Genomic DNA, 14,810 nt, shown 5'->3' on the forward strand with positions numbered 1-14,810 from the left:
TTATTTTAGGTAGTTTTCTTTGAGTGCAGATTTTGATTTTGACATATCTTTTGTAATTTAAAAAGGGAAGGGGGGCAAAATAGGCGTTTCAAAAGAGGACACCATTACTCCCCCTTCCCTTATATAATAGTGATTATGACGACTTGATCCAACAACCCCAAAGATCACAGGGAGGACTGCTTACTATTTACTAGAAGTATTTATTTACTAACATAGCCTCTATTTATACACATAATTCATGTTCTTATTACTTTATGTAGCCTTCCTTCTTCAAGAACCAAATTGCACCTTCTGCTGCCTCTTCTGCCGCCGCTTTCTTTTTGACTTGGGGTCGACCAAAGCACTCCAATGCCACATCTTCGGCTTCCTCGATTAGCACCACTACCTTGAAAGTGAATCTGCATAATGGCACATTCATGGGGATCATTTACATCACTAGAAATGTCAGTAAACCCTTTTTTTGGGGGGGGGGGGTTTATGTAGAAAAAGTCGAAAACCCTTAGTAAAGAGCTTGTAGGGGCAAAAAGATAATGCACAAGCAAAGAATCCAACTTACAGTTTCAAATGGCTCGGTCCTTCCTCTTTACAGCACTCATAAACGGGGTGTCTCCAGCAGTTTTTAACACATATCTCATGTAATCGTGATCTTGCTGTTGCTTTCCCTGAAATTTGTACAATCTAAGATAATGCAAATTTGACAGCATATGAAGCAGATAGTGCAGTCACTAAAACAAATAGCAGTAAATACCATGCACATCTGAGTCAATGCTACAGTTATCATCCCCATCAGGCCGACTATGCTGCTGTCTTTTAAACGAAGAAATGGGTGCTTTTCTGGATTTTTTCTGAAAATTAGAGATAACTGTCGGGACTTCATACATGTTGTGGTCGGGACTCACACAAGCACTGGAAATGGGATCATCGTTCAAAGTCAAGTTTCCAAAGGAGAGTTTTGCTGGGTTCACACAATTATTAGAAAGATCCTCCATACTCAAATTTCCAACAGTAGCCAACTCGCTGGAAGAAACTAGGGAAAAAGGCATCTCATCATATCCAACCAGCCTGGCTTCCATCTTTCGCAGAGTTTTAAGGACTTCCTCCAGTGATTTAGTCTTCAGTCTGTGACCCTGAGCCTGCAGATTTAGTAATGTCAGCTCGCGATGACACAAGTTCTATAAAATACTTCCGCTTTAATTAACCTCCTAGCAAACCGGAGCTCTATAGGTTGACATCAAGCCAAAGCTAAATTAATTAGAAATTTTCAAAAGATTACAAACATAAGATTCTGGAACGCAGACATGCAAAGAAGCAAATAACAAGAATGGGAAGCCCACGTGACATTTCTAAGCAGCACCGTTGTTAATAAACAAAATAAGCCTTGAACAAGAGCATTATCTTTAGACAACATAGCAGTTGCACATAGATCAGCAAGGAGTATGCATACCAAGAAAATATATATACTCTGGGTTCAGAACATATGCAAGTACATATATTTAAACATTTGTATTGCTAAATTCAATCTCATTAATATCAAGAGATAACCATGTGTCTGTTGTTCTGGTATACAAGAAGACACAAATTGGAGAGCTTTGACAAGGGAACACCAATTCACTCCCCAAGACTACACTATAATGACCCACAATACTGCATTACGGGAAGGTAAGATCACCATAATATAGAAGAACTAAAAAATTACCTTCAGCTTTTGAGTTGCTTGTTGCGCAGCCATTCTCTTTGCACCTTTAATGCTACGGTATGTAACAGAGGCAAAACTTTTTCCATCCACTATTGCCTCAACCATGAAACTTCTATTTCTTTTAGAAGGGATAAATTTTGAATCCCAGCCATGATATTGGCATAGCTCCAACAGCTCTCTAATAGGACTAAGCTGCAAATTAGAAAATCTCATGGCAGGGTTTAGAAACAAGAGCATCACCTTCCACACATGATTCAAGTCAAATCCCGTGTCAAGAAGAATCGCACCAATACAAGATTCAACCAAGTCACCGAGAGCCTGCAGAGTAGGAAAAAAAAAAAGTAAGGTTTTCAACCTGCTAAAAGATATACCGGAAAAGTAGCCTCCCAAACGAAACTAGCATACTCAGCATTAAGAGACAAACAGAAGATAACATGTGTAATATCCCCTACTTCATGTTAACATACAACTAAGCCAGCAGAAAAGGATCTAGTGAGATCTCCCATTGGGATCTAGTGGGTGATTATAGCAATAATGGACATTTTTAGAATATTGAATGTTGCCTGTGCAACATACATTAGAAGATCAATCATCTAAAATGCCTAAGAACCATCAAAACAAAGAGGGAAGGGGTTTAAGCAATAACCTTCGGGCATGGTGGCTCCTCGAGTAGATGCCTTTCTGAAGCAGGCTTTCTGATGAAGTTTACAAACTTATCAATAGCAGCACATAGGTTGTTATTCTCACATATAATATATTTGTACAATCCACTAGCGGCTACTTGAGCAAACGAGCTGTTGTTCACAAGGGATGATCTTAAATCAGTCAACTGGCCAGGTTTCAGCTCAGGGAACACGGTATATAGATAGGATGTGATCAAGTAATCTAACACAGCATCACCAAGAAACTCCAATCTCTGTTAAACCCATCAAAAAAAATACTACTACATGAATCTTGCAAAAAAACGAAAATATAATAAATTCAAAATTTCTATCAGACCACATTTTACCTGGTAGCAACCTCCTCCATGCCGATTGTACGAGGGATGTACAAATGCTTGAAGAACTAAGCCTTTGTGAACAAAACGATGACCCGCGATACCTTCAATATCTGGGATACTAATTTGGTTTGCAAGTGACATAAACCTGGAACTTGCAGTCCATGCACGACAAACTTGAGAAACTTCAAATTCAACTTGCATACCAAACCATCTAAGGAATGCAATTGCTGCTTTAAAGCCACTGTCAACAATGTAAGCTCCAACCAGTGCTTCAACTACATCTGCAATTGTTTTCTTGGTTAACCAATGATGATTTTTGCTGCATCTCAGTTGACGATTATCAATCCCATTTCTCAGATTAACTTCAGAGTCACAATGAATTAAACTTTCCGTCTGCTTGGTACATATGATGGAGCAAGGACGACCAAGAGCAAAAAATTGGCCAGGGTCAAATTCTTGATCACGTATGTATCCCTGTAGTATGGAAACAGTTAGATGTTCGCTTTCAAGATAGATTAACACGTTCAAATACCTGTTATATGCAGGTACAAGACACAGCAGGCATGGCAACAAAACTAAGAAATTCGCTAATCACAGGGTCCATCTGTCAAGTTGAGCGCAATTTTATGGACAGTAGTCCATCGGAGATGATACGATGTTGCCATTGTGACAAACAAAACAAAATGTCCTTCCGTTATCCTAGTTTCTCCCTTGTCTTGTAATGGCGTTAATCCTCTCTTCCTTGTCTGTCAACTTCACAAGAAAGAAATTTGGCAAACAAGATCCTTATTATCTTGAAGCCCAACAAGACCAATTTTAGATCGAGTGAGTCTTGAGTTGCTGCTAATAAAGTGGTGTTAAGAAATTCAGGTGTATTTCTGATATCGTTAAGGAGCACTCTTATGGGTACATTCAGACAAGAAAGAAAATGAAGGTTAAAGCTTCTAACAATATATATTTCTGGCTTCTTATTGAAAGACTGGCTCCAGAAGATGCAGAATTTGATGTTTGGAAACCATTATCTCCCTATCCCGCTTCTACCAAATAAAAGAACTGCCACAATATGTTCTATCCGTCCATATTCAGGATTGTTGAAGCTAGTTCCTCCGACTATTTGGTGGTGTATTTGGAGAGCTGAAATTTTACAAGGATCTACAAGCATCTATAGTATTTCTTTTGTGGATCTTAGATGGTTAGAATCAAGTTCTTCAGCATGAGCATCTATTGTCCTTGATTTTGTAATAAAAAACATGCATGATTCTATAGAACAAGAACTTTTGCACGTCTTCATTGCCTATAGATAAGGACTTGTGTAGAAGAGATGTAAATGCTTTGGGGAATAATATTTTTTAAACAAGCTCATCTTCGTACATAAGGTTGACACCTCTTGCCTCTTGGTATCCTTTTGATACTTTATTACATATCTGTTTAGAGAAAAGGAAAAAAGAAATCTAAGAATCAGCTAATACCTGTAATTTATTCTTAATAGCCAGCTTGCATAAGTTCGAGTTGTTTACTAGATTTGAACGCCTCCTAGTCAACTGCCCTTCGTCAAAATTTTCATGCTTAAGAAAGAGATGTCGCCCCACTGCAAACTTGAGAAAAGCATCACCAAGAACTTCTAGCCTCTCAAGGGAAAAGCGCTCGTGGCATTGTTCGGTAGTCAATGCTTCAAGAACCTAGCAAATAAATCGCATTGTCAAAGTTGTATATCAAGAAGTATTCTCATCTTCCAGTTGGGAAAAGCAGTCATTTGGCCAGACTGTACCATATAAAAGATATGTAATTATATTTCCATAAGAGTGTCTTACACGTTCAGCCGTAACCACTGTTCCCTCAGCAAATGACTTGGACAATATATCCTTCAGTTCAATTGCTACAAGCACGTTTTCCAGGCGATGCATGATAGATGGCAACAGAGACAATGAGCTCCCCAAGTCCTTGGAAAATCCGATTATCTTTATTTCACACAACTCAGGTGGTAGTTCGAAGAAGTGTTCATCTAGTTCACGTGACCCTGATATTAATTAAGCAAAACACAGAAAAGTCAGAACGGTAAGCAACAACAACTGAGTGAACTCGTATTGTACCGAGTCTGACACACACAAAAAACTAACTGGATCTGCAATTTCTTTTTCTTTTATTTTTTTTCAAGTTTGGCCATGAGTTTAGTTTCACAAGCCTATAGCCTATAGGGAATGGAATTGGAAACACCCAATGGCCACAAGCAAAGAGTACAGACTCAAATTCACTGTTGATGAGCTTTAAAGTGGAGTGAACATAAACAAGCATGGAATTCAACTGCAAGTATTTCCGTCTTCTATTGAGTAGAAGGATTTTGATAAATAGAAATGAGAGCCCAGTTGTAAGCTTGTTGATTAAGCTGTTTCTCTACTATTGCCATTCATTTCTAAAATTTCAATATTTTTTCACTCCCCGTGTGAGAGTAGGTTTATCCCTTCGCAAGGATTCTTATTTGCAGATTTTACAATAAACAAATAATTCCCACCAAGGGGGATTTATGGGGTATCATATGTACAAGATGTAAAATAGTAATGACTAATGAGTAATGACACAGATACTCCTTTCCCGAGTAAATCGGTAGAGAGGCTGTTTCCAACAAACCCACACACATAAGAAATATTGTCCATGGTGTAGGTTTTATTTGTTTTTGACCATGTTGTTTATTGAGGATTTTAAATATATTTCACTGTACAACCTAGATTGTCACGTTCAACCAATCATTGCAGATCGTGCAAATCCCTCCATCTCAGAAGATGATGCTATTATGGTCCATGCCAGTATTAAAGTCATGCTGATCATAACATTATATGCCATTATTTCAATGACATTTTTGGATATACTTTTCAGAAATTTATCCAAACACAAGAAAACTGAGTGCACTAGTAAGGAAGAGTGTGATGCTCAGACTCTTCATTTCAGCACAAGTATCCATGTTGGATATTAGGACTCAAATTTTTGGCCTACATTATTTCAATGACATTTTCGTATATACTTTTCAGAAAAATTTTCCATACACTAGAAAACTGAGTGCACTAGTAAGGAAGAGTGTGATGCTCAGACTCTTCAATTCAGCAAAAGTATCCATGTCGAATACTTGGACTCCTCAAATTTTTTGGCCTAAATCAGGAAAACCAGTACGTTTCCGCTTATATTTATATATATATATGTACAACAAAGAAAAGCTTCCTTGTCTACGTATCCTGATCATAATTTGGGTACTGGTATCCATGTCCTCATATCTAAAATTTCCATGTCACTATGTCAGACTCTTCGAAATATACCTGAGCCTGACACTTGTAAGTTGTATCAGCGTTCAAGCATCATAGAAAATCATTGTCGGTAAAATCAAATGAAGGAAAGAAGTTCATAATATGACTATGGAAGTTACTCAGCACCACATATATAAACACCTTGATCTGCTTTTGGATATATCACTCTATCAAGCATCGCAGAAAAGCATTAGTCCCACACTTGTTATTACGCGGACAAAATAAAAAAGGACATCCATTAAAAAGAAGAAAGATTACTTTCAGAAGTACATCATTACCCAAGAGGTTCAGTCCTTGAGTTGATCAAAAGAAAACTTCAATCACTAGGAACTCCTCATTTTCTGCCAAAAAATTAGAATCAAACTACCACTTTCGGTTGGTGTTAACCTTCTTCACTAACTATTGCTGGACCAAAATTCCCTTCAGTTGCCAGCTTTTTTTTATCAGAACTTCAGCAGCTATAACAGACATTCTGACCTACCATAATAGCTAGCAACACTTTTTTAAGACAGATGTTATTATTTAAAGTAATATCATGTGCTAGATTTTGAACAGTTCTTGTGTTCCCATCTACATTCCTCCAGTTGATATCCATATCAAGGACATCAGACATGATATATGGATAGTTAATACATACATAAATAGAAGATCTTCTGATTCTATCGTTGGCAGATAAAGTACCTGGATTTCCTTTCTTTCTGTCATGCAACAAATTGTGTAAGCAAAAGAGCTGTTTAGCTTGTAGTAGAGGTTGTCCTGGGTGTGCTAGATGAATCCCAAAGCTGGTAAGAAAAGTATTTGAAGACCATCAATAAAAGAAAAAGTATAGAACATAAAAGAGGTTTAGTTTCTAAGGTCCTCAAGGAAACCATCAAAGATATCAACTCAGATCAAAGACTTCAGATAATATCAGTGGAACACATGCGCAGAATTTGCTAGGAAAAAGGTGCTGCAAGATATTGAGACTCAGAAATAAAAATATTTTACAATAACTTCAAGTCCATATAGATGGAAAGAAGTATTACGTATCACCTAGATCATTAATGCACAATCACTTGTCATATTAATATATCGATCAATATAATATCACTTGCCAATTTTAATACCAATGTGATAAATATCAACTCCTTTATCTGTATGAAGAGCCTATGACATGCTTATTATGGATTCGAGGGAGTATATATACTAAATAGTATCTTTAATATCTCATAATTTCCATAATGCCCTTGCTGGAATTTTTTTCTTGGCTAATTTCTAAACATAGGGCCCTTACTAATTTCTTGTCAGTTGCACTGCAAATGATACCCTTCCTTGCTAGTTCCAACTGGAAAAATTTAGAGCATGAAAAAATAAACAACGAAACATTTTTTAGCTGACCACACCTACCTTGTAAATGGTAATGGCAAAACTAATAGAAGCAACCTAACATTTAAGCAGTTGTGTTTAGGAAACGACACTGCATAAAAATTATTGATTGAAAAATAAAATAGTGACTATACCACTACAGCAGTTTAGCAAAAATTTGTTCATGATTCATGTACCACAGCAAGTCTCTGGAGTTGACCCCCCCCCCCCTTCCCCTTCTCATGGAATCAGCAGAGTGCACTAACACACTTGGCTAGCATTAGCAAGCTTTGTGAAAAGTACTCCATTACTTAGTAGTTCATACTTTGTTGTTAGCTGGGCTGGGGGGTTTTATTACCTTTCTATGATCACTTCACTTCTATATCCTCAGCCACTTTTTGAAAGGCTGGTAAGGGAAGCCAGGCAGCATGACAGATATTATTGATTTTATACAATCTACCATTTCAATCTACTATAATAGCATATTAATTGGTCAAACCTACTAGAGTGCTCCAAATCTACTTCAAGCTGTCCAATTGACTCTTACCAAGCATTCCATTTGGACAGCAAGGTCATTGCTCTTGCTCATTAGGATTATTAAACCAGATAGCACAGTTGAATAACACGTCCACTGCGTAAAATAAAATCACCTCGATGCCACACCATAGATCGTTAAGTAGTTATTTCTACAAAGTTAAATATTTAAGTCCATTACGCATATCAATATCGTTGCATTACACACGTAGATAATTTTCAACTTAACTTGATGCTAAACCATAGATCATAACTTATGTAGTAATTTCTACAACCTTAAGTGTTTTACTAAATTACACATAGCAACCTGTTGCATTACACACAGGAAATTCTCAACTCATTGTAGCCTCCACAAAAGTCAGAAAAGTCCAATTTCTTTATAGCATAAATGGTGTGTAATTTGCAATCAGTTGAAATATACATTGTAGTTGCAATTATCAAATGTGTCAGACACTTATACGATTTACAATCGCACTTGGCAATGCAAATACTGATACAAGATTATACAGTAACTTGATTTCACTTTCACCAAGGTGGAGGGGGAAAAATAAAGCAGACTTTCCTCCACCTACGAAAATAACATCACTCTACCATAAAGTTCAAAATTAAAAATTAATCTACTAGAAAATCCAATGAGGAAAAGTACATATAAACAACTAGATAAATTGTTATGATGGAATCGAATGAGATGAAGAGCTCTAGTACCTACCTTCCACTCAAGTGCTCTATATGGCTTGTAGAACTGTTGTGGAGACTAAACCCGTTCTTGTCAGGGAGAATTTGGGAAACAAAGAAGAATGATTTCTTGTAGGAAACATAAATTAAGCTATTCAGAATATCATTTACACTGGCAGGTCCATCAGCAAGCTGCAAATAACTATCTAGAGTAATCCGAGTACTCAGTAAATGACCATGAGGTGCAAATATTGGCGATGACAAGCACCTTCTAATGACCATCCAATCCACAGATATCGAGTTGTCGCACTCTTGTGGAATGACAGGGAGCACCAGATAGAATATGGATGAATTTGATTCACTAACTTTATTATTCTTGAGGGGAACATGACCACACATAAATTCTGAACGATCAAGAATGATCTTAAGGCACATTTCCTGGAAATTCAGAGCCAGCAGCATCTGGACAAGAAAACCCAAGGAAGCTGAAGTAATTCAATGGCACGTGATTCAAATCTCTATTATTCATTCTTCTGGCATAAATATATAAATTGACAAAAGAAACCGTCAGATACGTGGGACGGTGATTTCTGTACCTCTTGTTTGTTAAATTCGGAAACTCCAGACGGAACCAGATCAGTCAACACAGATCTACCATGGGCGAGATGAAGATCAACCTTCATTTGCTCAGCCTCACAAGGCAGAGGTGATTTTACAAAAAGGCCAAATTCTTTATACAGTCTATCATGTGGTTCAGGTTTAAACCTTATAAAGTAGGAATTGAGACAAACACAGGTATCTGCATCAGACCAAGGTTCCTTCAATGCAGCAGGAACTACCATCTCCTGCAACTCAAATGGTGAATCTTCGTCTGCAAATATACAATTGAACAAGATCATTTTCATATTCAGAGAGAAGGAATAATTGATAGATGATAACCTTCTTTACCGACCTTCAATGCTATCAGAATCAGAACTATCGAGGTTAGCCTCTTCCCTTACATTGTCCTGTTCTGGCAACAGATACTCAGTCAAAGCACCAACTTGATGCAACTCTTTGCATGCCCTTAGACAAGCATCTTTTTTCGTTGCTTCCATTGACAACTGGGGCGCACTCACTATGTGATGAATAGGAGCATTAGAAGGAAGAATAATGTGGCATATGGTTCCTTCTGTATCATCAACATTAAAGACTTCTGGCGTGGGGTTAAAATACCTGCAAACAAGCACAAACATATAATTAACTAAGTACTTCATTGACTCTTAACTGGAAAAGCTCTTTTAATACACAGGAAGCACGTACTCATCATGTGGCAGTTTAGAACAGTAATGGTAGAGCAACGAAACACTACTTTGAGCACTAATGGTAGCACCAGTGGAGTCTACGGAATAAACTTCTTCGTTGAAATCTGCAATAACTCCATTGGGCTTTCTGTCCCTAATATCCATGTTCATAAGATCCTCATCTTTTCTGAAACTGTCCATCAAATTCATCTCTCTCTCGTTTTCACTGCAATGCAATAACAAAAATTCTTTCTTAAATAAGGCCACAGATAAATTAAGCTGATCATAAGCTCAGGGGAACAACCTGTCAACTAAAAAAGCATATTCTGACTGAGGCATTCTTGCACGGCCTCTGGACTGTATAAAGCTAGCCAAAGTTTCAGGAAGATCAAACCGTATTACAAGGCAGCATGTCTGAATATCAAGTCCTTCTTCACCAACGTTAGTAGCAACCAACAGATTCAGCTGTCAAATCACATTATTAACCAGAATTTGGACATTACACATAAAGGAGGAGGCAATTTTTGTTTCTTGTAAAAAGATTTTAAAAAAGGAAATAAATATTATATACAACACATAGGAGATGGGTTTCTCAGCGACAAGTTATGCAAAGATTTTCAACAATCGTGTTCGTGTTAAAATTTGCTATCCTGGGATGAACTGCAAGAAAGTAAGATTTCTATCATGCTATCCTTATCTCTTTTTGGTACTCTTGATGATCGTGAGAATAATTTTGTGCTATGATTTAGTGACAATTCTATTTTTGGGGTCTATGGTTATAATAGAAGTTGTGTTAGAGAATTCATAAATGAACTATTTGGTGTATGGTTTTAGTTCTTAGGATACAGCATTTTAGTCTTAGTAACACTACAAGCATTGTGGTCATATTTTTAACTTCACTTATTAACCACTGTAAGGGTTTGGTACGGGTTCTCGTGTTCAGATGCGCACGTTTCAGCATGCAAATTCACAATTTTTGGAGAGGGGTTCCTCAGCAACAGGTTATGCGCAAGGCTTAAAGGTAAAGTTTTAGTTTGGGTTGGAGCCCGTAAAGATTGTGGTAAAAGATGCTTCATAGTGACTTTGGAAGAATCAAGTCCAGTTGGAGTATTGTTAAATTCATGCCTAGAACTTTCAGTATGAAAAGATAAATAATTCTCATGCATTATTCAGGACATGCTGTGTTGCACCACCAAGCCACTATTTGGCATGCCATGCAGGTCCTAGCAATGTTGAAGCAGAAATTTGCCAGAATGATCAAGATTCCGCTACAGGTGTTGGCAGTTTATGGCATGCCCAGGTCCGTGCCCTCTAAATGTCTGTTTTGAAGTTGAAATGACAAAGGTTTGGCTTGGTTTGGTTTATTGCATGGTTTACAAAGTGTTTATGGTAGCATCAGTGCATGGTTTACAAAGTGTTTATCGTGAACGTTTAACCATAGTCATCCAAAAAAAATGAGATAAAGTATCCAAACTCCAGCTAACCTATCCTCTGCTCTCATTTTGTCAAACTCATCAATGCAGACAACACCTCCATCGGCCAATACCATGGCACCACCTTCCAGATAGAACTCACGCTGGTAATGAAGAAGATTTGTCACAATCATGAAATAGAACTCAGAAAAATAATGAGCTAAACCTTTAGCATATATGTATGTTGGTTAGGTTGACTGGAATATGACAGCATTCACGTTTCTAGAAGTTGAGAACTTACTGAACCACTGTCACGAATCACAGAAGCTGTGAGACCAGCAGCTGAAGATCCTTTACCCGAAGTGTAAACAGCTACAGGTGCTGTCTTCTCAACAAACTTCAGAAACTTCAGAAACTTCATTGAGCAAATGTGACTAAAATCAGATTTTTTTCCCGTATGGTTAAATGAACAGCTAGTAGTTTTATTAGCCAATGGGTTCATTTACCGTGTCGAATGAAAACAAAAACATAGGCATGAGAGAGCGAGAGAAGATAACATAATAAGAGAATGAAAAGGTACCTGTGATTTGGCAGTAGAAGGGTCCCCTAAAAGCAGCACATTGATGTCACCTCTTAACCTAACACCATCTGGCAAAGTCTGCAACCACAAAAAATGGTGTAAGCCACCCACAAATTTAGAGCTACTGATTGCCATAACCTCATCAACCAAGGGTAAACACAAGATCAATATCAAATTAACAATGTACCTTCCTTGATCCGCCAAACAAAAGGCTAGCCACAGCCTTCTTCACATCATCATGGCCAAAGATGGAGGGTGCAATCTTAGAGCATATGGTTTGATAAGCATCAGGCTGACCAGCAAATTTTTTGAACTCTTCAATCTGTAATGAAAGCATATATATCAAGACATGCATACGAGGGCCACAAATTGTTCCTTAGCTGGCTCTAAACCATGGGAATTGAAGAGCGCAGCTTCAATTATTTAAACATGCACAGCTATAAAAATGTTCGCCTTTACAATCAACCAACAGCCACAACCTTTCGTTCTATAGAGTTCAATAAACAAAATTTCAATTGCTGAGGGCAGTATGATAATCATAAATCCAACAGAAAGTTCTCAAGTCGATAGATAACAGCAAACAGAAGCTAGCAGATAAAGAGATAGAGGAAGCAGGTATGTTAGAATTGAGACAAACCTCATCAGAAGTGAAAGCAGCTTGACCTCGAGAGTTAGCCTCATTGGCTTCCTCTATTCCTACAACTCTTATATAAGGTTGTCTAATTGCAACAGCTCCTTTATGACTGCATGATGACCAACACAAGTACCGGAAGAGAAAGAATTGATCATTAGTATCTGAAAAATTCAGTGTAAAAAGTTGGGGAGAATAGTAAAGTTCTTACGAAGTAGATGCATTGTTAGCTTGAAAAATACTGTAAATTCCCATGACAGTGAGTCTGGTGCCCGGAACAATTGTTTGAACAAGATGTCTATCTACGGAAAGAAGCATGTTTCTTGGAAGCTCTCCAGTTGGAACATCCTACAGTTTAAGGAGATCATGGCATACAAATATTCAATTATCAAAAGTATTCAACAAACAATTTCACATTACTCTGACACAAAAATTGGGTAATTGGCAGTTCATTGAAATGAGAGTAGTATTCACCTCAGGATTCTCTTGAAGTTTGAGGGTTTGCTGATCAACATACTTGCTTCTATCAGGAACTATAAACCAAGGATCAAGAGGGCAGGGTTCTTCACCAGGCTAATTTTAACACAACAGAAATTAAGTTATTTTGAGTTAATAAAGTTAAAGCATAAATAAATAAATAAAACCAGCAAAACAAAAATTATTGAAAAGCACCTGAGGAAGATGGTCACAAGATCTAGGAATGATGGCACCACCAAGACCGGGACGACAAGGAACAAGCTTGACATTTTTACAGTTCTTGCAGAGTAGTGTCACATAAGTAGCTTTCGCTTTGGTCCTTGAAGCAGCAATGGTAATCCCAGATATTTTCACCAATTTTGATATGAATTGAGCCTATTCATTCAATAATAATAAGCAAAACAAATGAAATGAATTCAATTTAATTCAATAAAAAACAAGCACACTTTCCCCAATTCAAAACTGTCCTACACATCTTTCATTCTGATCATTAAAAAATTACTTACATCCAGTAAAAGAAGTAGTACTTATAATCAATAAAGTAGTATATTAGAACCAATAACATCACTATAATCAAGTCATATGCTGGATTTTTATACTTCCTTGTTCTGAAACAAATGAAACGCTTCTCTCTTCTATGTGAGAATAGTGTGAGAGAAGCATTTTGTTTATTTCTGAACGCAGGAAGTACAGTAGTTTTTTTTATATATATATGTGCTACTTTTTTGCAATAAATGTACTAAAGGGTATTCTTTGTGAGATAATGAAATATTCATTTGTTGAATTTAAAACGAAACGAAGAAAGTATTAATTTTGTCGGAGTATACCACCAAAAATTGTTCATCGCTCAGAACAATCCTGATTTAGGCATTTATCGGAAGGAAACCCTAAAAAAAAAAGGATGAGGGATAAGTAAAGAAGCATACACCAAGAGAACGGATAGAGACAGAATCCTCATTAGAAGTAAGAAGAACCTGAAGATCCTCAGTAAAAGGCTCCTCCATTTCTCCAGTCTCACCAGCAACTTTAGACGTCAAACTTGCCAAAACCTCAGACGCCGCATTCTCAAACTAAAATCACAACCAAAATATCATTATACACATATATAGAAATCATCATAAAACAATAGAAAGAAAGAAATAGAGAGAATACACACAAGTGGTAGGAAATCGGCGGGAGAAGATCGGAGGAGTGACGGAAGATGAGGATCAAATGCATCAAGATGTTCAAGGTTGACAACAAGTGAAGTAGGATTGTGGATTAAACTTTGACGATAAGGGAATACATTCGATTCCGTCTCGAAGCTTCGGATGAATTCTTTGAATTTAAGGAGGCATGAGTGTCGGCTACTGGCGGCTGCATCGGAACTGTTGTTGGTTTCGCCGGTGCGACCAGCTGGGAACTGTGCTTGTTCACTGTAGTACACTGCTCCTTCATCCCAACCTGACATTTTCTCTCTCTATGTGTTGTTTTTCTCTCTCTAATGCTTTTTGATTTCAATGGTGGCGGAAATCAAAATTAGGAGATCAAATGGTGGGGAAGTGAAGAAGAAGAGGGTAAATGGTGTGTTTTGGCGGGCTAATTTGGCGGGAAATCTTCCACGAGTGGAGTGGACCACCGGCCCATTTATTAATACTGGATGGATGGAGGCTTATGGATGCTATGTGGGTAAAACTCATATAATGGTTTTTTCTACTTCCTATCATTATGGTTAAAATCTCGATTTGAATCTTATGATTTTATGATGCGGATGGAATTTTTTGATTTTGATCCTTCATAGAATCTTAATATAATAAGATGTTTTAATCTTACTCAATTACCAAAATTCACATGGTAGGATCATAACACGATTCTAACATCCGATTCTATCATAGAATTTCACAAA

General features: G+C 37.3%; 1 protein-coding gene across 3 annotated transcripts; it reads right to left on the reverse strand.

The window, feature by feature from the left end:
* Positions 1 to 164: 164 nt before the first annotated feature.
* Positions 165 to 14,457, reverse strand: LOC104901821 (dicer-like protein 4). 3 transcript variants are annotated; one of them, XM_048634878.2, is made up of 23 exons: positions 14,082 to 14,457; positions 13,900 to 13,995; positions 13,121 to 13,300; positions 12,923 to 13,021; positions 12,660 to 12,796; positions 12,455 to 12,560; positions 12,005 to 12,139; positions 11,818 to 11,895; positions 11,539 to 11,652; positions 10,130 to 10,290; positions 9,845 to 10,051; positions 9,495 to 9,757; positions 9,139 to 9,413; positions 8,577 to 9,004; positions 6,671 to 6,771; positions 4,508 to 4,713; positions 4,166 to 4,375; positions 2,706 to 3,170; positions 2,343 to 2,612; positions 1,697 to 2,014; positions 749 to 1,133; positions 557 to 662; positions 165 to 398 (listed from the first exon to the last, which is right to left on the reverse strand). In XM_048634878.2, the coding sequence occupies exons 1-23, from the start codon at positions 14,373 to 14,375 to the stop codon at positions 248 to 250; spliced, it is 4,785 nt and encodes a 1,594-aa protein (XP_048490835.1). In that variant the 5' UTR covers positions 14,376 to 14,457; the 3' UTR covers positions 165 to 247. The 3 variants fall into 3 exon arrangements, with proteins under 3 accessions (XP_048490835.1, XP_048490834.1, XP_048490832.1); XM_048634877.2 differs by having other exon boundaries at positions 11,539 to 11,643; positions 13,852 to 13,995; XM_048634875.2 differs by having other exon boundaries at positions 13,852 to 13,995.
* Positions 14,458 to 14,810: the final 353 nt, after the last annotated feature.

The sequence above is a fragment of the Beta vulgaris genome, chromosome 8 (genome assembly GCF_026745355.1).
Source record: "Beta vulgaris subsp. vulgaris cultivar EL10 chromosome 8, EL10.2, whole genome shotgun sequence".
Taxonomy (NCBI): Eukaryota; Viridiplantae; Streptophyta; class Magnoliopsida; order Caryophyllales; family Amaranthaceae; genus Beta; species Beta vulgaris.

Coding starts and splice junctions, on each gene's coding strand:
- LOC104901821 (XM_048634875.2), bottom strand. CDS start 14,375: ATGTCAGGTTGGGATGAAGGAGCAGTGTACTACAGTGAACAAGCACAG. Junction 12,561..12,659: donor GCTAACAATGCATCTACTTC/GTAAGAACTTTA, acceptor GTCATCATGCAG/TCATAAAGGAGCTGTTGCAA. Junction 10,052..10,129: donor TATGCTTTTTTAGTTGACAG/GTTGTTCCCCTG, acceptor ATTGCATTGCAG/TGAAAACGAGAGAGAGATGA.